The 26,823-nt window shown below is 46.0% G+C and overlaps 1 protein-coding gene across 3 annotated transcripts in view; it reads left to right on the top strand.

The window, feature by feature from the left end:
• Positions 1-26,823, top strand: part of ADCY8 (adenylate cyclase 8) — a 157,120-nt gene that overhangs the window by 41,193 nt on the left and 89,104 nt on the right. For all 3 annotated transcript variants that reach the window (XM_037048562.1, XM_037048561.1, XM_037048560.1), the window contains exons 3-5: positions 12,672-12,802; positions 19,180-19,291; positions 26,641-26,768. In XM_037048562.1, coding sequence (XP_036904457.1) covers positions 12,672-12,802; positions 19,180-19,291; positions 26,641-26,768 — 371 coding nt within the window. The remainder of the gene's footprint in view (positions 1-12,671; positions 12,803-19,179; positions 19,292-26,640; positions 26,769-26,823) is intronic.

The raw sequence follows: 26,823 nt of genomic DNA, 5'->3' as shown, positions 1-26,823 counted from the left end.
GGAGCGATTGGTTGGAAGATGGTCCCACCCAAATGCACAAAAGTTTGGGAAGTTTGATCATTCTGAGAAAGCACCTGGCCCATCCCACACCCAAAACTAATAGAGCCTCAGGGGAACAAAGAAAGATGCTCTCTTGCTCTTGACTTGCTGCTCGGGACCTGCACTCGGAGAGTGCACTGGCCTGTTCTCTCCATGGTCCATATGACCTTAGCAGTCATGTGGCCCATGAACTCCAGAAGGGATTCTCTCTCTCTCTCTCTCTCTCTCTCTCTCTCTCTCTCGCCTGCCTGGTTCATGCAACACTGTGGCCCTAGCAGCCATGTGGCCATCGCTGCATGGGCCCCACACAGATTCCAGAAGGGATCCTGAAGTGGACCACAACCAGGGACAAACTAAGCTATAGAGATGACCCCTGAGCAGCCACCTGCAAACTTCAAAGGACTGTATTTTAAATGGGAACAGGAATTCTGGACTCGGCCTTTTGTTTTGGTCTTGCCGAGGATGGCGGGACTTTCTCTAGGTTTTGCAAAAGAGACGGGCTTTGAGGCAAGGGTCTGCCCTTCTCCAAGATCATGCCGCATCTGAATAAAACCTCTTTTGTTTTACATCAGCACTGGCCTCACAAGTTTGGCTTTTGCGGCAGCAGGGAGACAAACCCCCTTTTTTGTTCGATTACCATTTTCTTTCTCTCCTTACTCCATGGGATGCTGGATTTTGTAGATGTTTTCATTTACAACAGAGAGTTCCTCCTGCACTCACTGCCCCACCAACTCCTCTTTCTTCACTCCCATTGTCCAAAAGAGTTTGCAGTTAGCTCCACGGGAGCCTCCTCTTTTATATGTGAATCACCAAGACGTAAATATTTCATCTTTACACCTCCTCACTCTCCAACAGTTCAAAGCATTTTATGTCTGACATCCATTGTCCTAGCGTGTCTTTGGAACATGCAAGAGATGGGCGGTGCCCTGAGTTGATATCTATCATAATGTCACTAATGATAGAGCTAATGATAGTCGTTAATATTTTATCGCAGTCAGTTTTCAAGGTCTCTGCCTGCACGCACGGTGAAGGCAGAAGTGAAGCTTGTCCTCTCCTCTGCCCAAGGCAGAGCACGATGCCTGCCCCTTACTCATTCCTCAGCACATGTTTCTTTGCTGAAAAGCAGTGTATCCAGCAGATGAATGGGTAGTGGATGATAATGCACCATAGGTGACACAGACGTGGAGAAGGCTGGCGACGAGAGTCATCCCGTGTGATCTGTTGCACCCATGAAAAGGATGAACCCCAAATCAGCCTCCGCAGCACAGAGGCTGGGGCACAGAACTCACTCACTAATGGCACCAGTTGTCTGGGTTCACATCCAGGCACTGCCTAACCCCTCTGTGCCTCAGTTTCCACTTCTGTGAATTATCAGTAATGAACATATCTATCTCACCAATTGTTGTGAGAACGAAATGAGAAGATTTGTATACAGAGTTGGACACAGAGTAAGTGCCCAGTAAGAACCACTGTTGGGAGCAGGGTTGTCGATGTAATTGCTGCTCTTACTCAGACATTTGATCATGAACTAAGACCTTCCACAGGGAAAAAATGCCCTCAGCCTGCCAGAAGCCAAGCTGATTTTAAATACACGCGGAAAGACTAAAGTATGAAAAAATGGAACAATCAAAAGCAATGAATTACACTTTATGATACGGGAAGTACATGGTATTTGTCATTTGAAATAATAAAGAGAGAGCTAATGAATTAGTGACTATGACATGTAGTTTCCGGCTAGGCAATACTTATTATGTGATTTTCTGCTTTTCAAATGTAAATGAGAAGTGATTGATGATTGTTCTTCTCATAGGCAGAAAATTGACATAATGAAACACTGGTGTGAAAAGTGACGATTCAGCTCCGTAGGCACTGGTTTGGGGGGCTGGGAGGAGGGGGCTGCAGACCGCATGTGCCCACCTGGACCTGTGTGATCCCTCCAGGCAGTTGGTGCAGGTGTAGCAGCAAAGGGATCACCAGCCACGCTGCCTCTGCCGCGGTCTTCCAGCCTCTGACCCAGTTCCCCCCGTGGGAGCTCTGGCCTGGACAGTCCCACTTTTTGAGGTGCCGCAGAAGCCGGATAAGTGGCTTGGTGTCCTGCAATAATCATAGGTTGGCCTTGAGGAAATTCTCCAAGTCTCAGAATCTTCACCTGTGAAATCACTGTACTAATTCCTACCTCCCGGGATTCTTCTGACCATTAAATGGACTAGGACACAGTAAGGTAATTTTTAACAGTACATACACTACAAATGTAAGGTATGACTTTTATTATTTTTATATATCTTATTTGAAGAGGATACCCATCTCCTGATAATATGCAAGCAAGGGAATTATTTGAATTTAAATCAATCTTTCCACCTCCAAATTAGAGCTGTTCTAATTGCTATTCCAGTATCATGTTCTTGAATACATGAGAAGCTCTGCTCCATAGCAAGATAAAATATAAATTCTGTGTTTTTAAGATTTCAATGGATAAGTGTAAAAAGCATGTATAAATTAATTTTGAAAAGAGATACCAGAATAGCATTCTAAAACATGCATTGAGGCATAATTATAATCAGGTTTCTATGGAAACAGCTGCATGTTAGTACTTGAAGGAGGAAGTAATTTGTTTTCTCTGCCCTCGGGCAGCCACAGGTCAGGTGGTCCGCCAAGGTGTTGATCCAACATTTCCAATAATGAAGAGGCTCCGCCTGCTCCAAAGCAGACTCACAGTGAAGCTGGCGGAGTGTGAGCCTCAGGCCGCTGCTCTAAGGCCTTCCAAGGGGCCCTAACAACTATGCAGTTATGATTTGTAACGTTTTTCTTAAAGAGCATCACTCCAGCTTCTTTATGTCTCAGAACCTCAAAACCTCATCAGGCCCTTTCCCCTGCCCCCTCGGAACAATGTTCTCTCCCAACCCTACCTTCAGGGCCAAAGCCTTCACCTTGTAAATACCCAACTGGTTACCTGTTTTCAGACCTGGATGACAGTTTGAAAATGTATGCGTTCTGCCGCATCTGTCTAAATATTCTTGGGGGAAAGACAAAAACAAAAATAATTACAGTGTAGGGGTCTTTTCCACACCAGGATTTGTAATTGTGCAAAGTGCGTGTGCTTTTTTTTTCTTAGCACATGGAAGCAATACTTGGTAGCTTGTATAACTTTGCCCCCGCCCCTCACCACCAGTGACAATATTACTATAACAGAGTTTGAGGTTGCCATGGTGTAAAGGGAGTTTATCAGAACGGAGGGGAATGCAGCCGAGAACGGTGCCAAGGCAAGTCTGTCTGGGGCTGCTGATTGTTTACTGTTAGAGTTTCGCTGGAGAATTCATCTCTGAGGAAATCCCTGCTGGGTGTACAGGCAGCTTATGTGCTGTGCTGGCGGTGAAGTCGGGCGGGCCTGGTTCTGAATCCCAGCTTTGCACATTACGGCTGCACGAACTTGGGCGAAGGGTGTAACTTGACGTGCCTCGTTTTTCTCGTCTGTTCAATTGGAACAATCCAGCCTACCTCGTTGAGTCATTGTGAGACCTCTTTGAAATCGATGCTGTGGTGTCGATTTCAGGCCCCACTTCCCCACCCTCCCCTACGTAGCTCCTAGTGTCCCCAGAGAGCCAGGGTCTTGCTTCTGTGACAGCTTATTGAACAGAGCCATCGGGATGCCTCTGCATCTGCATGCCCCACAAGCTGTGTGTTCTTTGGGGCCAGAGTCTGAATCAGCCTCAGGAACACCCTCAGAGCTTGGCACGCATCACACACTTAATGTTTACTGAAGGAAATTGAATTGAATAGTCAAATAGCACCCAATATGCATGCTCTTTTGGTGCATAGTAGAATAGCAGGCAGAGGTATGCTGTGACATTTGCAATTATGTAGTCAGAAGGACAGGCAGGGCACACTGATTTCTGTGGGCCTGATGAATTTTAGAAAGGATATTTGAGTGTGGATGAAATTATAAAATGCGTTCCTGGTCCCCTGCCACCAATAGGACTTGTCTTATTCACTGACTTTGGAGGTGGATTAAATCCTGTTTTAGGATGGCAGTGTTCCTCTTGTAGACTCTATGGGCCGGCTTCTCATTGGCTGTGGAGTGCTGGAAACCCACCAGGGAAGTGTCGCTGCCACAGCCGTTAGCTCCATAGCTGGGCTGCCTTCTAGGTCCACTGGCAAAACACAGACAGTGAGCACCTTCTGAACAGCCAGAAACCCTGTGACAGCACACTGAAAGCCTGCTATTTAAAAACCCAGTGTTTCCGTAACCGTGATGCCAGCAACAAAAAGCAGAGGTAGGTGAAAATAGCCTCAGCCTGACCCCACATTCCTAACCCTGAGGGACTGATGCATCTGATTGTCAAAACTCAAAACACACCTAGGGCTGCAAGATTTAGGCGAAAGCGGCCATTAGTCCTGTAGCCTCTTTAATTCAGAAAGGGGTATTCGTGGCCTTTTTACATTTTCCACTGTAATTCCCAGTAAGACATTCATTTTACTTGAACACATGCATAGATATAAAACCAAGAAACTATCCAGGAACCAATACTTATCTTTATAGTCATTGGATTCTGATGCTTTCTATTTTTATCAAGTTCATTTTTCAATGCTGTGTATGAGCCACTAAATTGGATTTCAGACACACAAATGTGTCACCAGTCCCAGTTTTGAAACCACTGCTGCATCAGACACGGAGGGAAGGGACAGTGAGTGCTGCCCTGCCCTGCCCACCCCCTCCTTTGGGCTGACTCCAGTTGGGTCTCAGCGCTCTCTGGTCCCTCTGGCTGGAGCTTTTAGCATTGGGTAATTCTGGTTCTTCAGAATCCAGGACCCCATGAGGATGCATCCCAGGAGCAGGGTGTTTGTCCCTCCTCTGAGACAGTGGCCACCACTTCTGACCATAAAGCATTGGTTGCAGGGTGGAGGAGAACCCACTGAGGGCAGTGAACCAGATAAATGAACAGCATGCTGACGGACAGGGCACTGGCTGTATCTGCAGACAGAGGGAGGGCTTTGGAAGAATTTGGAGTACTTGTATCATCAAGAGTTTTCAGAAGGGCACTGGCTTTTGTGCCAAATCTACCGAGTTTCCAAGTTTAATTCTACCACTTACACTTGGTCTCTTGGGCAAACTTTTCCTCAAAATTCTGAGCCAATATACACATCTGTAACAGAGGCTAATGACTAAATTCCTTGTCATTAGCCTTCAGGGGCCATTCCAAACGGTTTCCCATGGAATTCTCAAGTCTGACCAATCCCCCGCACTGCACAGAGAGCCTCCCACCATGGGGAACTCACCCACAGACTCGCCACCCACTCGCTGTCCACCCTCTGCCTGTTGGCCCGCTGCCTGAGGGTTCTGCCCTGGCTCTGCCTGCAAACTCCTGACTTTCTCAAGGCACCATAACATCCAGCTAGATTATCTCATCCTCAGCAGGGCGTGAAGTAGGCGGGATGACATTCAATGCCTGCCTTTTACATGTCAGAAAACTCAGATTCAGAGCTATAAAGTAACTTGCCCAAGATCACTTAGTGAGCACATACAAAAAACAACAACTCTCAAATTCGGTTCTTCCGATTGTGATCTCCGACCTATGTATCAATGTCTTTTTACTGAAAATGGCACAATGCTCAGTAGCATTTTCTGTGTCTGAGAAAAATAGGCAAATTTGTGTCAACGACCATTTGAGCGCTCTAAAAAAGGCTTTCAAATCCTCCAGCCATAAGTGTTTCAAGAAAGATTTTTCAAGAGGGCCTGCTGAGCGGCTGATTCGCTGCCTCACATCTTCTGGGCTCAGGAAATGTGTTCTTCGTTCCTCACATTTGACTAAATTCCTTGCAGGGCAGTTTAGCATTTCACCTGAGTGTCATATTGCCTTTGATTTATCATTTTATTCCCAAAGGAAAAAAGGGGGTTTCCTTTTTATTTTTTGTTGCTAGAGTTGTTGATTTATCCGATGGGCTCCTCAACTAATGCACCATGGGTGGGCCGAGCCTTCCTTAGCCTAAGACTGATGGCCGAGGTGTGCACTGCCATGTCATGGATCCTTCTACATTCAAAGAGCCAGTAATGGGGGAGGGGGCAGACTCTATGCCAGGTTCTCTACTGAGCCACTCTTAGGGAGTGGAGAAGAGTATTTATCCCTGGCATTGTTTAAATTACCAGTGAACGGTGGTAATCAAAGGCAGGACAAGCCTTTAGTCCTCATTATTATTTTAAACCCTCTACAGGCAAGAGACCCCCTCATTGCCTGCACCTGGAACAGACCACGCCCCGCTTCTTCCCTGCACACCCACACGGCGCCGCGGACACTGGGCATGTTGACAGGACATATCTCGCTGGGTCCTGACCAGAATCCATAAGGGCGCTGTTACTCTTTGGTGAAGGGGGAAACTGAGGTTTAGAGGCTGAGTAACCTGCCTAAGGTCACATAGCTAAGTGACAGAGCGGAGCTGTGGTCTTAGAAAGAGCTGTGGCCTTGGTTCCCTTGTGCGCTGGGCTCTCTCTGCACACAGTAGGTTTTCAGCAATGACTGAACAAACAAATGGGGAAACAGCTTTGTCTCAGGACTTCAAATTTGACATATCTGGGTGCTTACTAGGTGAAGAGACCTGAGAAAATCTAAATTCCTTAAAAAGGTAAAAGGGAAAAAAAGTCCTTGAAACCTGACTTGTGAGCCTTATCCTTGAAATTACACTCTGTATCATGAACTACAGACGCTAGAGTCACACAGGCCATGGCCTATGAGTTAACCCCTGGGATGAATTAAAGCACATCTGATGACCACAGCTATTTAATAAGCACCTACTGTGTACCAGGACCTATAAAAGAGGCTTTGTCTTTTACTGGGAGAAATAGTCCTGGGAGGCAGGTTTTATTATTCCCATTTTGTAAATGAGGAAACTGAGGCCCAAGGGAGTCTTATATCTTGGTCACTGAATGAATCAGCTGTTGAGCTCAGGCAGGATTCAACCCCAGCTCATCTGACTCCAAAGCCTTTTAATCTTTGCATTTCTGAGAAGAACCAAATTCCTGGGATCTCAGACCACCACCAAGGAGACATGGATGTCAGTCCAAACTTGCAACCTGCCTGCTGAACCAGCCTGAAAAGAACATGCCTTTAGGAGCCAATTAAACCACATCTTCCACTTGGTTGTCCTCACACATCGCTTTCAGAAATAATAACAGCTCTGGTAAAAAAAAAAAATCCATAAAAGCCTTTAAGACATAAACTCAAAATGCCAGGGTCAAGATTTTGATAACAAATTTTAAAATATTACATTATTAAAAGGGTGCCTGGAGCTGTTACCCCATATAGCTCAGTTGCCTTTTTTATACCTTCTGTCTGCTCATCTTCCCCATAGATCCTGCGTAATGTCCCTACTCGAACAGATTGATGCCTCGGCACCAACATACAATTAGAGTTCTAAAACAAGACTTAAAATAGAGCCTGTTTGGCAGGGCACTTAACAAACAGTTGGGCTGTGGTTCCTGTGCCCTAGACACTGCCTTCTTTTACAAATATTAACTCATTTAACCCTACACCAGCCCTATGAAGTGGATGCTATTACTGCCATCCCCAGCTTACCACTTCGGAAAAACTGTGCTACAGAGAGGCCAAGTCCCAGAGTCAGGAAGCATCCTCACAAGAAACCTGATTTTTCTGCAGCTATGTTGCGTTGGATCTATGACTGGTTGTCATCAAAAGAACCTGCATAACACGGCCAGCCCTTCCTTGCTAAGCCTGGGTTGGGTTCTTGAGGTGGGAAAAACCTTGTCTTGGCTCTCAGATACTTCATGATCTCAGGAGCATGACAGACACCCAAGTAAGAATTGTCAAATTCCTTTAGCCGAAGCGATCGGGATGGGTTGTTGGGTGATTAATTGGAAAAGTAGGTTAAAAAAGGGAATTATGAAAAATTATACTTCAATATTTTATTTGTAACTTAAACATAAAAAATCAATTTGTTGTCTTTTCTTTTAAAATGAAGCCAAAGCATTGGGCGGGGGGGTAGATTAATTGTTTCTTATAGAAACTGTAGCCAATAGTGCATAAGCCAAGATTTCTATTTTCTAAAAATGGAGCAAAAATTCAAAAGTACTTGCAAAAAAGTACTTACCAGAGTGACTTCTGGATTTTTCTTATTTATCCCACAAATTTTTACAGCTGTCCTGTTCACATCTAATTTGGTGGCAATGTTTTAGTTATTCAGTATTACTAAGTCTGTCCAAAGCATTCTATCCTGTTTTCACACAAGCAGTAGCTCCCACTCCTATTTACTCACCACTTTTACTTAATATCTAATTAAATTGAGTGAGTGCACTAACAGGTAAGATTGACATGAATGAGTTTGGAACAAGCTCAGTGACCCCTGGTCAGCAAAGGGCTGCACACGGAATGGAAGTGTCAGCATTTAGAGAGCTCTCCGCCGACTGGGGACCTTTAGCCCTGCAGTAGCCTGCTCAGCTGACCAGTGGGAGAGAGGCACTGGGAAACACGGATCCAGCACCACGTAGTTCAGAGTTGGTTAAATGGAGGTCAGCCAGGAGAGCTTCTATGGCATTCAAGTGGTACAGGTGCTGGTCCAGAGGTTGGTGCAGGCTCCAATCAGGGCAAAGAAAGCAGGTCTATGTGGCATAGGAGGATTCAAGGGAGGTTCATGGAGGTGGTGTCACTTCAGCAGACCAGGTAAGGAGGTGGCCCAGGTGCAGGTCCAGCAGGATCAAAGGAATGCGTGGCTCATCGCAACAGCTGCATGGTCGAACGTGGGATGGGAGCCCAGTACTGGCGATGAGCACAGGCCTTATTTCTGAGACTACCCAGTGTTTAGTCTCTACAGATCCAAGTTGGACCCTGATCTCTGTCTGCTCTGAGTCCTGATGATAAAACACGCAGAAGCCCAGCTTCTCCTTTCTCCTGCCACTTCCAGCAAGGACCTCATCTGCTCTGAGAGAACAGCCCTCCCCACGTCACTGGGTTGCCTGCCCATATGTCTAGTGAGGGCTTGCTCTTGTCTTGCTGTCACATGCTTGTCAAGCTGCTGCCTGCCACCTTCACGGGACTTTCTGACACCATGTCTATCAAGGACCACGTCTGCCTTGTCCACCCCCATATCCATACCATCTAACATTCTTGTCCATACCAGAATCTCAGTAAAACTCTGTCAAATGAACGAATGAATGAACGAATGAATGAATGAATTTGATGACAGACAGTATACCATAGTCTCAGTATTTGCTGTACCCCTTTTCTTAGCTCTCCACAGGACTGGTTACTTCTTCCATTCAGGTCCCAGCTGAAAAGTCACCTCGAGAAATCCTTCACTGACCACTCAGCTAAAGCAGCCCCAGGGCCCCTTCATCTCCACCACGGTCTATTGATAACCTTAGAACATTAGCTCTACAAGGGCGAGCACCGTGTCGGTGTTTGCTTTCTGCTGACCCCCCTTGCCCAGCACGACACTTGCCACATAGCACCTACTCCTTGACGTGGTAAATAAATGGATGAACTGTGATCCAAGTTCCAGAGAAAAGAAGAACATGGACTCATGGCCCCAAGTCTCCACCATGCACTAAGTGCCCGATTTCACCTGAACTCTTTCAATCATATCTTCCTATGCAAAATGGGATGAGAAGAGTAACTTCCTATCTCCTACGGTAAAAATGAGGTTTTGTTTGATTAGATACTGGATGCAAAGCACTTGGCATGCTGCACAGTGAGTGATCAATTAAAAGAAGCTATTGTCTGCAGCCCCAGACTAGTCTCTCACCCATACCTGGATTTTCTCTGCAAAGAGAGAGGTTAATCAGAGGCCTCTCAGTTTGCAAGAGCCTGAGTGGGGCCAGTTCTTGCAGAAGCCATTCAGAGGTTCTGCTGCATGCAAGCCCAGAAGCAGTGCTGCCTGTGTGGGGACTGCCCTGTCTCTTTTTGCATAAAATACAAATCCTGAATCTCTCCATGTTTTCACCTTGCCTCCCCTGGGGTGTACTGTAGCAACCGATGCCCGTGAAGAAGCATCCTGGTGACGTGAATACTGCACATCACGTGAGATGAGGGGGACATCCAGACGGCAGCCCCCCATGCACTTGGAATCAACCAGGGTCTCTTTTCATGCAAACGGAAAAAACCCAAAGAGGAAACAAATGTGCTGAACAGAGCTCAAAGGCCACCCTGGGTCCCAGTCTGGCTCCAGGAGGGATTCTGATATCTCTGTTCTCCAAAGCTGGAAACCATTTATTGTGCCTCAGAGGGAGTGAGGAATTGTATTAGGGGGCAAACATTCCCATTTTCTTTTAAATTGTGTTTTCAGGGGATTTGAATGCTGTTTCCCAAGCAGTCAACAAATCTGAAGGAAACTAAAGTGTCGAAAGTGGGCTTCTACAAGCAGACTCCAGGCAAATCCCCATGTCCTGCCGAAAATGCTGTGCAAAGGGAGGAACTGGGGCAGTTGACAGGTAGTAGCAGGAGTAACTGGAAGCTGGTGAGCCTAGAGCTGGAGAGTGTTGCTACTAAAATTTCATTTCAAAAGCCCCCCTTGAAAGCATCCATGTCCCGCTTGAGGATCCAATGTGCGTTGCCATGTAAAGAATGGATTTAACAAACAATTGTCCTGCCCCAGGAACTCTGCTGGCACCTGCAGGGGATGTACCCATGAGTTGGGCACAGTCTCTGACACGCATGTGTCTGTGTGTTTGTTCAGGAAATAGTTCATTAGCACCCACTGTTTCCAGACACCAGTGCCCCTCAAAGCTGCAGTGATTGCGTGAACAGTTGACTGATCACAGTAACGAGCACGGAACGATCATGATGCCAGGGCACTTGCAGGAAGTGTGGCTCTTAATCTCAGGATAAGACAGCTTTCAAGAGAGGGAAAAGCTCATCACAGGAAGCGCAGTGAGCACTTCATTCGTGAAGCCCTTTGCATGGGAGCAGGGCTAGATAGAGCAGAGAGAAGGAAGGGAGTTGACGCCAGGCCCCTCACATTACAGGGGTGGGCAAACGTAGGTTTACAGTTGTGCGTACATGATACGGTGTGTTCTGGTATTATTATTTATTATATTATTTATTTGTGTTACAACTGTAACCCCCCTTTTGCCTGCCCCTGTGTTGTATTTCATTGAATGCTCACAGCAGCCCTGTGAAGTAGATGATATCATGCCATTTGCCAAACTAGGAACCAAAGGCACAGAGGTGACGTGGCCCACCCAATGCCACGCTGCTGTTAACTGTTGGAGGCAGAATCGAACTCCCATCAGAACCAGGCCTTCCCCAACTCACCAAGAACCCATCCAGCAGCAGCAGGTGAGGAACGGCATCCTGGTGCCGCCACCTGGTAACTGTTCAGGTCACGCATGGAATTTGACCTCTCCCAGACCCAGTCTGCCCGTTAAATGAAGAGTATTTGTACCTGCTTACTTCCCGGGTTTTGTGAGGAACAGATGAAAGAACGAATGCTGGAAATGCTTGAAACCCATAAAAAACATGAAGACGGGAGAAACTGCCCTGAGTACAGCACACCTGTCTTAAACTCGGTTCCACACTACAGCATATCATACGGCAAATAAGCCAGACTCTTGCCTAGTGGCCATAACACAGTCTTTTAAGGATTCAGTTCATGTTGCTAGTGAAGCAGTCATTTTGTTCTTTTTATCTACCATGTTGATCACAGTGAAGAATATTATCCATCAAGTGTTAGGTCCCTACTTTTCAGGCTGCGTGGGTCTCATTTCCTCTCCTCTTGATAAAGAGTTGGTGCCTCCTAAGCCTGGATTCTCTCGTAGGTTCCCGTTTTTCAATAAATGTAGCACCCTCTCTCCATCAACCAAACTCAAAACCCAGCCATCACCATGGTAATGCCCTCTTTCTCTCCCACCATCTCAGTTGGCTTCCAACCCTTTAGACAATGTCACACATCACCTCTCACCTGGGCCACCGCAGGGTCTGCCCCAGTGGGCCTCTCCACCTCTACCCTTGGCTCCCTCCCCACAATTCATTCTCCAAAACACAGCCATGATAGTCTTTTAAAATCTGAATCTTTTTGTCACTCCTGCTGAGTACCACTTAGTGGCTTCCAGTTGTAGTTGGAATGAAATGCTGTAGACCTTACGTAGGTCTGCAAGATTTATCTCCACCTCCAACCTCCTACCACATCGCTTGTCCCCGCACTCTCTGTCACCACCTTCCAGCCACACCATTTCTTCTTCTTCTTTTTTTTTTGCATCAGAACATTGTCACTTGCTGTTTCCTTTTCCTGGCACTCTCTTTCCCTCGCACTGCACCGGGCTGGCTCAGGGGAAATGTGTAGGTACCTGTTGTCATCAGCCATCATACTGTGATCATCACCTGTTCTTACATGGCACTTGTCACATTTTGTAAATGTGTTAAATTTAACATCTGTACCCACTGGGATATAAGTTCCACAATGGTAGGACGGCCATCCCTTTGGTTCACCACTGTATACCCGACACCCAGCACAGTGCCAGGCAAGTAACAAGTAGCCAATAGATATTTGTCATGCTCACAGACATGGGATGAGATTAACACTACCTCCGGAAATTCAGCCGAGAGCCTCCTGGCTTCCACACCAGCTACTCACCCCTCTAAGACTCAGTGTTCAGCCTAACAAGACTGTCCCTCTTCATTGCTTTGTCCCAGGAACGACTTGTGCTGTCTGTGCTCCCCCGATTTGTCGTCCTGGAAATGATCAATGACATGACCAACGTGGAAGACGAGCACCTACAGCACCAGTTCCACCGGATCTACATCCATCGCTACGAGAACGTCAGGTAAGAAACGGTACACCCCACCCCTTCTCCGCGTGATCCCTGCGCGCCCGGCTGCTCTCATCGCACTGCCATAATGTCTGCCTGCATGTCAGGGCTGTTTTTCATTGGCTGACTAATTCATTCAGGAGTCATTATTCATGACATGGCTCTGTGTTTCCAAATTGAGGCTCAAGAAGACTGGCAGAGAAATGCAGTTATATTTGCTTGTTGACTTTCTGCTTGGCTTCCCTTCAGTAGTTTCCCCACCTTTACATTTTTGCGTAAGAAAGCCAAAAGTTTTCTCAATGTGATTGGAAAGCTAACCCCCGAATGCGATGTGGAACCCTCAAGGGTGATGACATACATCGCCTTATATCCCTCATAAGCATCATAAAACAATACAAAAAGGACTACAGCTTTTTTTGCTTTTTGCACACATATTTCTGGCCAACCACCCATCCATTCATCCACCCACTTGTTCACCCATCTATCTAGCCATCCATCTGTCCTGTCACCTACCTGTCCATCTGCCTATCCATCCCCTTCTGCACATCCAACCATCCACATCTATCCGTCATCATCTGCCCCTCCTCTCCCCACTCATCCACCCACTCATCTACCCACTCACCCATCAGTGCCTTCTCTGTGCCCACGACTACACTGGACAACATGCTGAGCACTGAAAATAGAGGGTGGGCTCCTTAGTGAGGCAGAGCAGCTTTAGGACCCCAATTCGACCTCTTCCTTTTATGCCACCTTGGGAAATTTACACACCTGAATCTCAGGATCTTTTTCTGCAAAATGGGTGTTTTTATAGTCACCTGCACTGAGGAAACATATATACAAAGCACAGAATGAGGTAAGCATGTAGTAGAGTGTTAGGTCTACTGTAGGTGTTTCATACACGGTTTCTAGGGGCAAGCGAAAAAGAAGCCAACCCTGGCTGATTAAATGTCCTGAAAGGCTACATGATGGCTATAGAATAACTGGGGGAAAAAGAGAGAGGTAGTCTCAGGAAACAAGCCAGAATAAAGCCAGAGGCATGGCCAAAATCACAGCAGAGCACTAGGCCAGTGAGGACCCAGGTGCCACTATTTCTGAAGAATCCACCGCTTGTGGCCCCAGCTGGCATAGCTCAGTGGATTGAGCACAGGCCTGCAAACCAAGTGGTTGCTGGTTTGATTCCCAGTCAGGGCACATGTCTGTCTCTCTTTCTCCTTTCCTTCTCCTGTGTCTATCTCCTGTGTCTAAAAATAAATAAATAAAATAAAATCTTAAAAAAAAAAAGAATCCATCGCTTGTGCTGCCAATCCTGTCCCCACACAGCTGTCACCTCCACCGTCCCTCCAGCAGCCCAGGATCCGGATCTGGCTGCCTTTGCCCTGCCCCCACTCTCCGCTCCTCCTGCCTCTTTGCGTCTCAAGTTAAAGCCTGGGACTGATGTGACCCAGTGGCTGAGCCCAGTAACTGGCAACAAGTGACTGAAAGGCAAACATCTGCCCTTTTCAGCTTGTACAGTAGAACTTATCTCCCTCTCACCAAATATCACAGTGTGGGAACTCCCCAGACAGGGCGGGGGAGTCCATACACTGACCAGCTCTAAAAAACCTAATGTACCTTCTTGGTTCCTAGGCCCCCAACGCTGTTCCAAAGGAGGGACAATTTCCCGCCTACCAGCATCTCTGACCTTTCTGTGCCGGGCAAGCAGGGACACTCATTGGGAAGCAAGTCCGGCAGGGCGCGAGATTCTCACCCGGCCCTTTCGCAGAACAGTCAGACTCGGTGGGTCTCTGGGTCTCATTCCAGAGTTGGGCTACACGGCTCTGGAGACTGGGGTGTACAAAGAGCCCTCAGTCAAATGGCTGCTCTGGTGAAAGGCACACCCCAGATCTAGGAGCTGGTCCCACAGATCACAGGACCTTATCAATAATACCAAGTCTAGAACAACAGGTCCCAGGCAGTACCTATAATGATATTCAGGGCAGGGCTCTATTAAAGTGAGCAAAGGGTGCCAAGAGACCATGCAAAGAGAAAGACCTGTGGTGTGTGAGGGGCAGGGAGAGGAGGGATGTGTGTGGATAGAGAAACCTTTAAAAAGAGATGCTTCTCATTTGCATTTTTTAACATTGAATCAGGCAAGAGGAAAAGGCAAGGACAGGCGACTTGGACAAAGTGATCAGCACAAGTGAAGGCAGCACAGTGGTCTATGTATCTACAACCAGATGTAAAATATGTGTATTATATATTAATGTAAAAATCAATATAAGTATGTGACAGCTTCTGAGAGTGCCTGTTACCATGGAGAAAGAGGTGGGGCAGAAACTACCCTTAATTAAGAAAAAAATGGAGAAAATACACAAGCCAGCTCTCCCACACCCGCATACTTGGGACCCTTAGGATTAAGAAACGACAATGTGCGGCTTGCTTTCTGCACGCGTCCGTTTTCGGTGCTTCCTTTTAGTCTAGTTCAACTAATACTTCTGCCCCCTCCACTCCGCCCATTCATTTTACACCAATAAACTGAGTTCTGATGCTCTGAGACCCTTTCCTGGAATTCCACGGCACCCTAAGGTAGAATTGAGTTTGGTGCCTTTCCGTCTCGCAGTGGCCTCAGCTTGCAGTAAAGGAGTCCTTTCTAAGGGGTAGAGAACCTACAGAGACCCACTATGGCCTGGGTCTCTCGAAGGCTCTCCCACTGGTATTGGAAGATGAACTCAGCTGGGGTGGGGGGGTCTCCACAGTCCACTGCAAGGCTGCTGGGGGCTAAAATAAGACCAGGGATAAAAACAGCGGCAGAAGATGGTCCTTGGCCCGAGTCTGAGAACAAAGTCAGGCCGGCTGCTACACCCCACTCCCCCACCCCCAGAGCACGCCCGCTGTGGAGTAGCGAGTTTTTCTGAAGCCATTCCCAACCCTGCAGCTGTCTTCACAGCCGGCAGTGCACTGGGTTCATTCTTTCTTCTCTGTTGCTCTTCTGTCGTTCTGTTGTTTTGTGGCCTTTCCCAAAAACAGTCTGTTGTCAATGTCTAACTCTCCATACTGTCTCCTACAGTTCATCAGCTCCCTGTGTAGGGCATACAGGAGCCGTCGAGCTTGGCGATATCAGAGTGCCCAGTGGACGGGGAGCCTGCAGACTAGGGTTCTCATCCAGAACACTTTCTAGGAGCCACAGCCCCTGTAAGATACTGGCTGCATTGTTTCTTCTTTCTGGGTTTTAGTTTCCTAATCCCAAAACCAAGATATCTGAAGTGGTCAACACATTGGGAATCCAGTGGATTTCACCTATACACCTCTGAGATGACTGTCACTAGATCCTGGGCCACTGGGCTCTTTACTGGAAGCCTTTGGGGCTTCCAATTTCACCTGCCCAATTCTATTTCTCTTTCCTCTCCCTGCCCCCATAGATTTAAGACACTTCTTATATTAGTTAGGGTTGTGCTGTCTGCTCTAACAAATAACCTCCTAGTTTCAAAAATTTAAACCCAACAGACTAGTCACATAGCTGTTCACTGCTAATATTCCTGGTAGGTGGGTGATTCAGGGACAAAGGCCCCTGCCTTTGCTAGTTGTACCATCCCCCAGGCCTCAAAATTCTTGGCATTCAGCTCTTGGAAGGGAAAGACTAGAAAAGGTCACCTGTTTCTTTACCACCTTGGCCCAGAAATGATCTGGATCACTTCTGCATCAGATGCCATTGATGAGACCGGCTCCCCCAGCATCAACAGGGAGCACAGAATCCCTGGCTCACTAGTCTTCGCTAGTGCCAGAGAGGCATGGATTTGGTGCACAGTCAGCTTCTTCAGCAGACCTGCCTTTCCTCCTGCCCCAGCCCAGGCCATATGAATTCACATGTTCTCAGTCTACCCACTTTGAACTGGCAGTTCATTTCCAACCAGTCCTGCCAACACAGGCACTCTCCACATTTGTCCTGCAGACTAGAGTTTCATGTGTGCGCACATGAAACTGAATAAACCTAGAAAACTCGGTGCCTTTTGAGGCCTGTCTGTGTGGCAATCTATTAAATACTCTCTGATCCCCAAAACTTTCCACAAGGAGTTATATATCCTCTACTTATTGAGGACCACGGTTTTTTATGTTACTTTCTTACAGTGACTCTGCAGAGCAGCGTCTTTGCTTTATTATCAAGAAAATGGAAGCTTAGAGAGATTAAATAACTTTCCCAAGAACACACAGTTAGGAAGAACAATCTACACAGGGCCTGTGTTCATAATTCTAGTAGAGTCTTCTAAAGCCTCCTAGAAGACTCTATTTGCACAGTGACAATTAGGTAACATCACTTATTTTTAGCCAAATAAACAACTTATATAACAAAATTAGAGTTGGAAATGATCATGGTCTCTTCAGTATATTCTAAGGAGAATATCTTGGAAAAGTTATAAGTTTATGCTTAGAATCAAAAGACCCGACCTTGAGCCCAGCACCCAGGGGTGGCAGGATGAGCAATGCAGGGAGAACCAGGGCCCTGGTTTCTGTTTCTGACCTTTCATTCAACAGACCCCTCTTGCATGAGTATGGCTTGAACCAGTGCTTCTCTGACTTGAATGTGCACAAGAATCACCCGAGGCTCTCACTAAGTCAGATTCTGACCCAGCGGGGCTGGCGTAGGGCCTGAGATTCTGCACTTCTAATCAGCTTCTAGGAGATACCAGTGGATGCCACAACCACATGCTGAGGAAAGAGGACTTGATTCTGATCAATTCTGGTGATTCCACTCAGGAAACATGTCGTGTGTCTTACCATATAATGGAATCTTGAAGGACAAGCAGGATTTGAATAGGTAGCAACAGGAAAGAAAGCCATGCTGGGGAGCAGATGCACTGCACAGTCAGCTGCATAAGAAGACCCACGAGAAAGTCAATGATACTGGGACCCTGAGCACATGTGAAGCTTTTATGGCCTTTGTTCTCAGGGAATCCGTTTCCTCTTTCCACAGGCTGCCTGCTCCATGCGGCTGTGATGGTACTTCTTGCTCACCACCGTATCGCCCGTGCCTGGCACATGCTAGTCATCAGATTAATTGGCTTTTGAATGAATGAACGAGTGAGCAGTTTTTGCCCTAGACAGATGAATATGAATGGCTTTGGATGAATGGATCTATAAAGTGAGTGGGTCAAACCAGATGATCTATAGGCCCTTGCACTTTCCACCTTCAGAGATATCATAGTGATAAAGAACATAGATTCCAGAGCCAGGCTGTGCCTGGTTTACATCCTAGCTTTTCATGTTCACGGACAAGATGTATTCGGGCCTTAGTTCCCCTAACTATAAAATGGAGATGATCATAATAACAGTCCCTGTCCCATGGATTCTTATGCAGAATGAATGGGTTAATACAGTAGAAATCTTAGATCAAATTCAAGTCCACAGTAAATACTCTTAGTGTTGCTGCTACTACTGTTTTGGGTTTCTGTCTACAGTTAGGGAATGCTTTTAGCTGCAAATAACAACTAATCCAGTTAATGGTTATATTCTTTTCCACCTCTCTGTTACCTGTCTCATCTCTCTCCTCTTCTCTTCTTTCTCTTCTCTTTTCTTCTCTCTACCATTCCATTACAGTGGAAAACCCTAACTCTGCCACATGCTATCAGTGGAAGGCTAGACAAGTCTCCTGGCTCTCTGAGCCTCTTTTGCTCATATTCACAAAGGAGACAAGGATGCCTTCCCCACTGGACCACTGGATGAATTAACAAAAATAGTGCTCATGCAGTGCCTTGCTTTTAGAAGGCTTTCCAGAATTGCCCCTTCCCTTCCCTTCATTTTCCCTTCCCTTCATTTTCCCTTATGCCAAAACATATGCATAGAATAAAACCTCACCTCACTGAAATCCTTGGTAAATTGGAAAGTTTTAGGTAATTAATTATTCTGCCTGAGGTTTCCCAGGTTTGCTACCTAGTCCCATAATTTTGGAGAAAAAACTGCCTACCTTCATTTGCCTACAATGTGAAGTAGAATACATGTCATAAGCTGGAGATAATGAGTTCTTGTGACTTTTTTCCCCATGTCGGTTTTGCTCTGTGTTGCTGTTCATTGTGAATATATAGAAATAATTCATAAAGCTTCATTTTGCTTTGCATAACAAATTGATCTGTTCCTAGTGACAAATTTCCTTTCTGGATTTGTTATTCTTGCCCACACTGCACAGCTCTGCCCAGGAAGAAGGACTTTCCGTTGCCCACTTGTCCTTCCTGAACTCCTGGGTGCACTCTCTCTGCTGAGATATCTGTTAAATATTGACACATTCCTTCTGACTCCTGTGGCAGGGAGAGCAAAAGTCTCAGGCCACGGTTAATTTCTTTGGATGGTGTTGATGTGTGTCCTAGGATGGTTTAAAATATTAATGCACTTTCTTCCCACCCCATCCCTTCCCTATTGTCTAGTATTCTTTTTGCAGATGTTAAAGGATTTACCAACCTCTCCACCACCTTGTCTGCTCAGGAGCTGGTCAGGATGCTCAACGAGCTCTTTGCCAGATTTGATCGACTGGCCCATGTGAGTTGAATTTAATTCCCGACTCGTTTTTGGAAGGAGTGAGGGACTGCATGTAGAATTAGTGAAAAGGACTCAGCCTGCTTCACCAATGTCATTACCGTTCTACATCCTGTCCCCAGGCATAGACCTCTGATCCTCACATATTCTGGGGATCAATATTAGTTATTTATACAGGCCTTGGATGGAGGTTTGATGGATTAATTTTCCCAGTTGAGAGATAGCTGGTTTAGTGACAATTAAACCGAAGTCCTTTTGATCTGCTTCCACTCTTGCATCATTATTCCCACGCCTCCCCCCACCCCCCCGCCCAGGGCCAGGTGCCATCCAGCTGCAGCCTCCACGGTGGTTCATGTGGTGGCGATGGCTACCTGCAGTGTCCCAGCCAACCCTGGCCATCTGGAATGAATGAGCCTGTTCTCAAGAACCAGTCATCTACTAGACCATCATTTTGTTTGCCCTAACTTAAGAGCTTTGTTTTTTTGGCCAACATGACACCACTTTTATTTTCAGTTGGCTTGATCAGAGCTAAACTAGAAAACAGGTTAAAAGAGATGAACATCTGTTATCGAAACACAGATTCCTAGTCCTTAAGCCACTCAAATTACAAAGGAATATCATTATCACACTGTACTTTAGAGTGAGTGTTGGGTTCAAATAGGCCTCCTTAATTCCTGCTCTGTAAAGGGCATAGATCACTCCCAACCCGACAGGCTGTTGTAAGAGTTCAGTGAGACCACATCAAGGGGGAGTTTATTTTTAGCATATCAAAATGTCTTTTTTTAAGGCTGCCTCACTCCCAAAGAGACCTGTTCATACTTGAATCTGAGCACCTCTGGGGTTGTGCCTGCTGCTGTGGGTTGGGTGTGTGGGAATGGCTAAAGCACACGTCCCCCTTTCCTGGAGTTAAGTCTAGTCAGGGATACACAAGGAAGCAGTCAGTGCACAACATGGTGTGTGCGAAGGTAAATCTGGGTGACCTGGGAATGCAAAGACAACACAGACCCTCAAATTGGAGACTTCCAAGAGAAAGTGACTGTTAGTCTGAGTCTTAAAAGGGAGCAAACAAACATAATAGAATACTATTCAGCAATAAAAAGGACTAAGTCTCTGATCCATGCAATAATGTCACTGCATCTCAAATACAATACACCAGGTGAAAGAAGCCAGACACAAAAGAAGGCTGGGCATTTTGATTCCTCTCATAAGCCATTCTAGAAAAGGTAAAATTATAGGCACAGAAAAGAGATAAGAGGTTGCCAGGTACAATGCGTGGGTCAATTGTACAGAAGCATGGGGTTGGACTGATTTGGGAGTAATGTGGATGCTTTATATGTGACTTCATATTTATCTAAAAGAAAAATTTTATTGTGTATAAATTATGTATCAATTAGCAAGGTAAAAAAGGCAGGGAAGGTCATTTTAGACAGACAGGAGGACAAAAGTAAAGGTGCTAGCTATTCCATACGTGTGGAGAAACCAGAAGAGATTTGGCATTACCAGAGGGGAAGGTGCGACATAGGGAGTGGTGGGGACACGCTAGACAGATGGACAAGGACCTGCCAAAGAACCTGCAGAGCCAGCTACCGGACAACTATTAGATAGGACACTGACGGGCAGGAGAGGAGGTGGAGACTGAGATGGTCCCCTAATACCAGAGCTGGGTTCACCTAAAGGGCTGGGAATCTGGAGGTAGGGAAGAACGTTCACCACTTCTTTTGATTGCTGCACCAGTGGTGGTTGGTGCCAGTTACACACAGTCATTGTACTTCATGTTATGGTTTTGAACATTTCTGCTCAGGGACGCTAAGATGAATAAAAATGGCCCTCCCTCGAGGACTGACCAATGCCACCAAGGTTAATTTTTAGTGTCACAATAAACTGTACTGACTCAGGGAAAGGGTTGCTAAGTAAAATTTAATGCGCACTGTTCAACCAACATTTGTGGACTAGGTACCACATGCCAGGTAATGTGCAAGACTCTAGGAAGGCAAAACCAGAGCCTGCTCTCAGGAAGCTCCGAGTCTAATAAGGGAGAAAAACAAGTCCGTAATAACAGCAGGACAGTGTGGCGCAAGCAATAATAGGCACAAGGGTATTGGTGGACAAAAGAAAGAACAGCCAGATGCTTGGAGGGGTCGGGGAAGTGGTGGTCATGTTCTGGCAGCAACCAGAGAAGAGGTCATCTGCAAACTGGGTGTTGGGAAAGGGCAGGAGCTTTCCTGGCATCAGATTAGACAAGCAAGCGCCTTCTAGGCTAAGCCATGGGGCAAAGGTTGGGAAGTATGAAAATGCAAAATCATGCTACTGGTTTGAGGAGCTACAAGAAGCTCAAGATTGTTAGAGTGTGAAGGGCATGGGAGATTGCAGTGAGAAACGAACTTAGAGAGGAAGGCAAAAACAAACCATGGAGAGGATGGAGTGACATTTTAAGGATTGTGGACTTTGTCCCGGAGCCTGGACTTTTCACCCTGGTTACCATCCACCCAGTGGTGGAGGGGGAGTGAATGGGGGTATACAGCTCATCGATCCCCAGTAGGTACAAGATTCTGTAGTCCACCTTCTGGGGGATGAGTCTTATTGAAAGATTTTAAAGAAAAAGTGAATACTAAATTAAGAAAAGTTAGTTAGATGATGAAGGCTATTAAGTATTCATGAACTGCCTGGCATATGTTACATGCTGTGATGAGTATTTTCCCTGGCCTACCTAATTTAGTTCTCACAACAAACCTACGGGGAAGGTTCTTTATTGTTGCCATTTTACAGAGTGACTGAACTGAGGCTCAAAGAAGTAAAATAATCTGCCCAGAAGCACTGGCAGATGGTGCATCTGTGGTGCAGGCTGAGGCCAAGTGCTCAGCCTTGACCTCTAAGCAATGCAGCAGGTGTTTTAGGGGATAGAAGTGTTGCTGCCCCTACAGGATGGCTTGGAAGGTCACATGGAGGGGACTCGGAGCATGGGCCAGACTTGAATACGCCTTGTGCAGAACCCTCTCTGCCCCTCAGTCTCCTACCACAAAAGTGTAATGGAGGACAAGGGAAACAATACCTGGGGGTGTTCACACACAGGCTCCACATCGGTGCTCAGTACCATTAGTGCTCAGCAGCAGCCCCGTTCACCCGGGGGCCCCAGTGTTTGCTACCCCAGGAGACCCCGGTAGAAAAGTCTGAGGAGCTCTGCCTGGGAAAACAATTCCACTCACCTTGAAAACAGAACACGCACTTGAAATGTTTTTGACTCCAACAGTTACTTCACAAAGTCACATATTCTGCTTCTGTCTAAAAGGGGGTTGGACTTGCCCCTTTTAGAATCTTTCAGCACAAAAATTCTGCGCCTTTCTAATGAGCTCCATCTCCTTGCCACGAGCCTTTGCTTTCGATGTTCATTATGTTGCACATCAGAGAGAAACCCCCTCCCATGTAAATGTCACACACTGTACCCGTTTATTCACTGCATTATTAAAATTCAGGGGCAACTTCAAAGCTTTCTGCTAAAGATCCTCCTAGTGTGACTGCATTCCTTGTGCCCTGGTGGTTAGGGCTGCTCGGAATAGAGTGTTCTGACCCTTTTTAGTGCCTTTGGCTAACTTTAGTAACTTTTGGTCTTTGATCTTTTTAAAAAATAAAGTAGTTCCTACCTGCCCCTCCTCGGCCAAATTAGAAGTAATGTGTATTATTATAAAGGCTTCAAAATTATAAAATGAAGAACAAGTTTATTGGTGTACGATTGACCTCATTACAGCTTCAACCTTTTTTAAAATTACGGACAAAACTAGAAGAACCTAAATTGTTGCTGTAAAGAAAAATCCAACACAACGGAGAGCTGACCAACAGACTGAAAACAATGAGAGGGCTATTTCTGTACTGACACAGAAAGAATTTCAAGATCGTTGTTGCATGAAAAAAAGTATTTCTCAGGCCTGTACACATGGTGTGATAAACTTATGGCCAGAGAGCATGAAAATGAGTCATGTATGACCATACAAATGATGTGTGAGGGCACAGTAGGGAGGGAAAGCGGCCCAGGTTCCCAGGTGCTGTGTGCCCGGGGCGGGGGCGGGTGCTGCTCAAGGGGACTAGCCACAGCTCCTTTTTACTAGGACAGTACAGTCAAGTGTTAGTTCTGCAACTATGTTGAGATAAAAGCCTATAAAATTGTCTTGTTTTCTAATACACCTATTTTTAGTGCATTAATGGTACTAATGTTTTTATTCCGAGAGTCTTCTCTCTTCTTATTTTTTNGGGGGGGGGGCTGCTCAAGGGGACTAGCCACAGCTCCTTTTTACTAGGACAGTACAGTCAAGTGTTAGTTCTGCAACTACGCTGAGATAAAAGCCTATAAAATTGTCTTGTTTTCTAATACACCTATTTTTAGTGCATTAATGGTACTAATGTTTTTATTCCGAGAGTCTTCTCTCTTCTTATTTTTTATAGTTTATTTTCTGATTACAAAAACAATGCTTGTTCATTATGTAAAAACCAAACATCAAAGATACAGAAAATACAGAAGGTATAATCAGTGGACTCCTACCCCTACCCAACGATGTGACTCTCTTTGATAATTTGGTGCCTATATCTCCTCAGTTTTATCTACACAAATGGTTTCATAAATCCTCTGGATTTCCCAAGATGTTTTTTATCTTATCAAAGCCATCAAGTTGGGAGGAAAAGGATTATATTAAAACTAACTCAGCCCTGGCTGGTGTAGCTCAGTGGATTGAGTGCGGGCCTGCGAACCACATGATCGCGGTTCGATTCCCAGTCAGGGCACATGCTTGGGTTGCAGGCCAGTTTCCGGCAGGGTCCAGTCCCCTGCAGGGGATGCATCAGAAGCAACCATACATTGATGTTTCCTTCCTCTCTCCTTCCCTTCCCCTCTAAAGATAAATAAATAAAATATTTAAAAAAAAACTAACTCAGTAAAATTTGCAAGACGACCCTCACCCTACTTTATTTTTTTTCTTCAATATCTTTTTTCAAAGCCACCTGGCTCTCCTAATCTGAACTTGACAAAGGGATTTCTGGTAAAAACAAGTTGCTTGGCTATTCCCATCAAAGTCATACAACAGCTCAGAGGAGTTAATCAGAAAAATGTGCCTGCAAATTGACAGATAAGAAGTCAGGTCTTTATTGTATACATGAAAGAATGCAAATGTGGAAGACAGTTTTTGTAAGGTCCTTGAGCACTGTGGTCTCTGGGGGGATCCTGGAACCAATCCCCTGCTGCCGCCAAGGGATGATGGGTAGCTAGTGAAGTTTTGGAAGGAGTCAAATGTTATACATGGAGGAGTTTCAACTGTGTGTGGGGGTCGCTGCTCCTAACCCCCACATACATGCACACACAGATATACGTACAGCAGTACAGTGAAGCTTTTATAATGTTAATTTCATTCAGTGCAAAGATTTCTCCTTTATTCTAGGAATACATCATTTTACTTCTTTGGTGTTGAAAAGGCCTTTTCTTTTACAAAGTGAGGAGGGTAGTCAATGTTGGTTGGCTTGTTATTTGGTTTGTTGATAGATTTTTTAATACTTCTTTGGAAAAATACAAAACTGAGCCCTATAGCTGGCCCTCTGGCCCTCTGTTTTTTTTTTTTAATAACTGTCCTATGGACTCCACAAATCTGGACACTGCCAGGACCAGTGGGCCAAGTGCTCCCTTCTGGCCCTAACGCTGCAGGGGTCTAGGGGAAGCAGTTGAAGGTCTTGCATGTCCCTTCTTGACCAGACTTCTTGGGCAGCTCTCCTCCAAAATTAGCAGCACTGGAGCAGCCAAGAGACAGGAACCACACACCCCTAAAAATAACCCTGAGAAGGCTGTGCGTTCCCTCAGAGTAATGAAGATCACTTCTGTGCCCACTGGGGAAGGTTGGCCAGACCCTGGAGATCTGACTCAGATGGGAAGCCCCAGAGCCGGGTCTGATTCTCTTGTCCTTGTCTGATGTTTGTTTTGTACTGGGAGAGTGGCTGCATTCATTTGTTACCCAAATATAAACGAATGGCACAACTCCTGATGAAGCCAGCACAGTGCTTCGCAGCTTGGCATCTCTGTCTAAAACTCCCCTCCTCCTGCCCTTGGGCCTTGCTCTCCCAAGGAGGGCCTCGCTCTCCCAAGGAGGGCCTCACCCACAAAGCCATAGACCCACAGACTCCTAAGGCTTCAGGTCTAGAGGGCACCTCAGAGGTCATTTGGTCCCACTGTCTATCCAAGGAAACCAAAAGGGAGGGTCCTCTGCCAGTGATCACAGAGATGAAGGACGAGGACAGGAGTCCAAGTCACCCTCACAGAGACAATGTTAACTTAGTGTCCCATCTGCTGGGCTCTGCCCTAGGTCTTCCCATGCATCATTTTAGTTAATCCTCACATGCTCAGTGAGACAAGTCCTGTTCTCATCTCCATTTTGCAGATGAGACAACTGAGGCTCAAAGATTAAGTAATTTAAAGACACACAGGAAAGATGTAGGGTGTCTCAGAGTTGATCCATGCAGGGTGACTCCTTGGCCAGAGCTCTTAGCCCGTAGGCTACAACTGCCTTAAGTTCTCTTGCTTCTAAAACCTGCAACATTCAGACTCTTCCCATTCAGTACTAAAGTGTGAACCTTTTCGTTGGTGCTTGTGAACCCACCAAAAAACTGTGTCTTATTTCTCAACTGTGTAGGGAAGATAAAGCCTGTACCTACCTATGAGGTGGGTTAAGGGTTCACTCCATTTAATATATGGGGCATCATATTGGTTATTAATAATCATCTTGATATCAGGGACAGCGCTTGCCTTATCATAGATGCCCAATTGATGTTTCTTTTCAATGAACACACATATAAATTAATTAATGAATAAAAGGAGGTATATAAGACATAGTTTGCCTCTCCTGCAGGGGCCAATAACCTACATGAGAAAGGACTTAACATAGAGTTGAAATAGTATAGCAATCCCTAAATGATTTATACTTTTAAGTTGAGCTGGAGACTGCTTAAATACATGAACTCAGAGGCATGTCCTGAGAAGAAAGACAGTGCTGGGGACAATTCCTAGGGGACACTGAGCGTGCAGGTTGGATCTCTCTTCGCCAGGCCTGTCCACACATGCCAAGTATTCAGATCAGAAAGCTAGTATGCAGCAGTGGTGAGGTACAGTCCTGTACCTGTCATATCCAGTGTTTTTCCATGACTCCACTGCACCCCTGAGCCCTTCAAACCCTTATTTAGGATGCCCTCTAATTCCCTTGGTAGCTAATAGGTGCTTCTGCCCCAAGGTGCAGACCCCCTGAACCTGCTTCCGTCTTTCCCAAGCCTCAGTGAAGCATGGACCCATCTGCTGACTCAGTCCTTTCCTTCCCCATCTGTTCCTTCAGGAGCATCACTGTCTCCGCATCAAAATCCTGGGGGACTGCTACTACTGTGTTTCCGGACTTCCGGAGCCTCGCCAGGACCACGCCCACTGCTGTGTAGAAATGGGCCTCAGCATGATCAAAACCATCAGGTAATTTGGGATCTCCTTCATAATCCCAGGCCTCTGATGTACGTAACAGGGAAGA

This window comes from Sturnira hondurensis, unplaced genomic scaffold, assembly GCF_014824575.4.
Source record: "Sturnira hondurensis isolate 20B ecotype Veracruz unplaced genomic scaffold, ASM1482457v3 Scaffold0006413, whole genome shotgun sequence".
NCBI classification, from domain to species: Eukaryota; Metazoa; Chordata; class Mammalia; order Chiroptera; family Phyllostomidae; genus Sturnira; species Sturnira hondurensis.
Note: the sequence above shows the minus strand (reverse complement) of the source record. Positions and strands in the feature narration are given on the sequence as shown.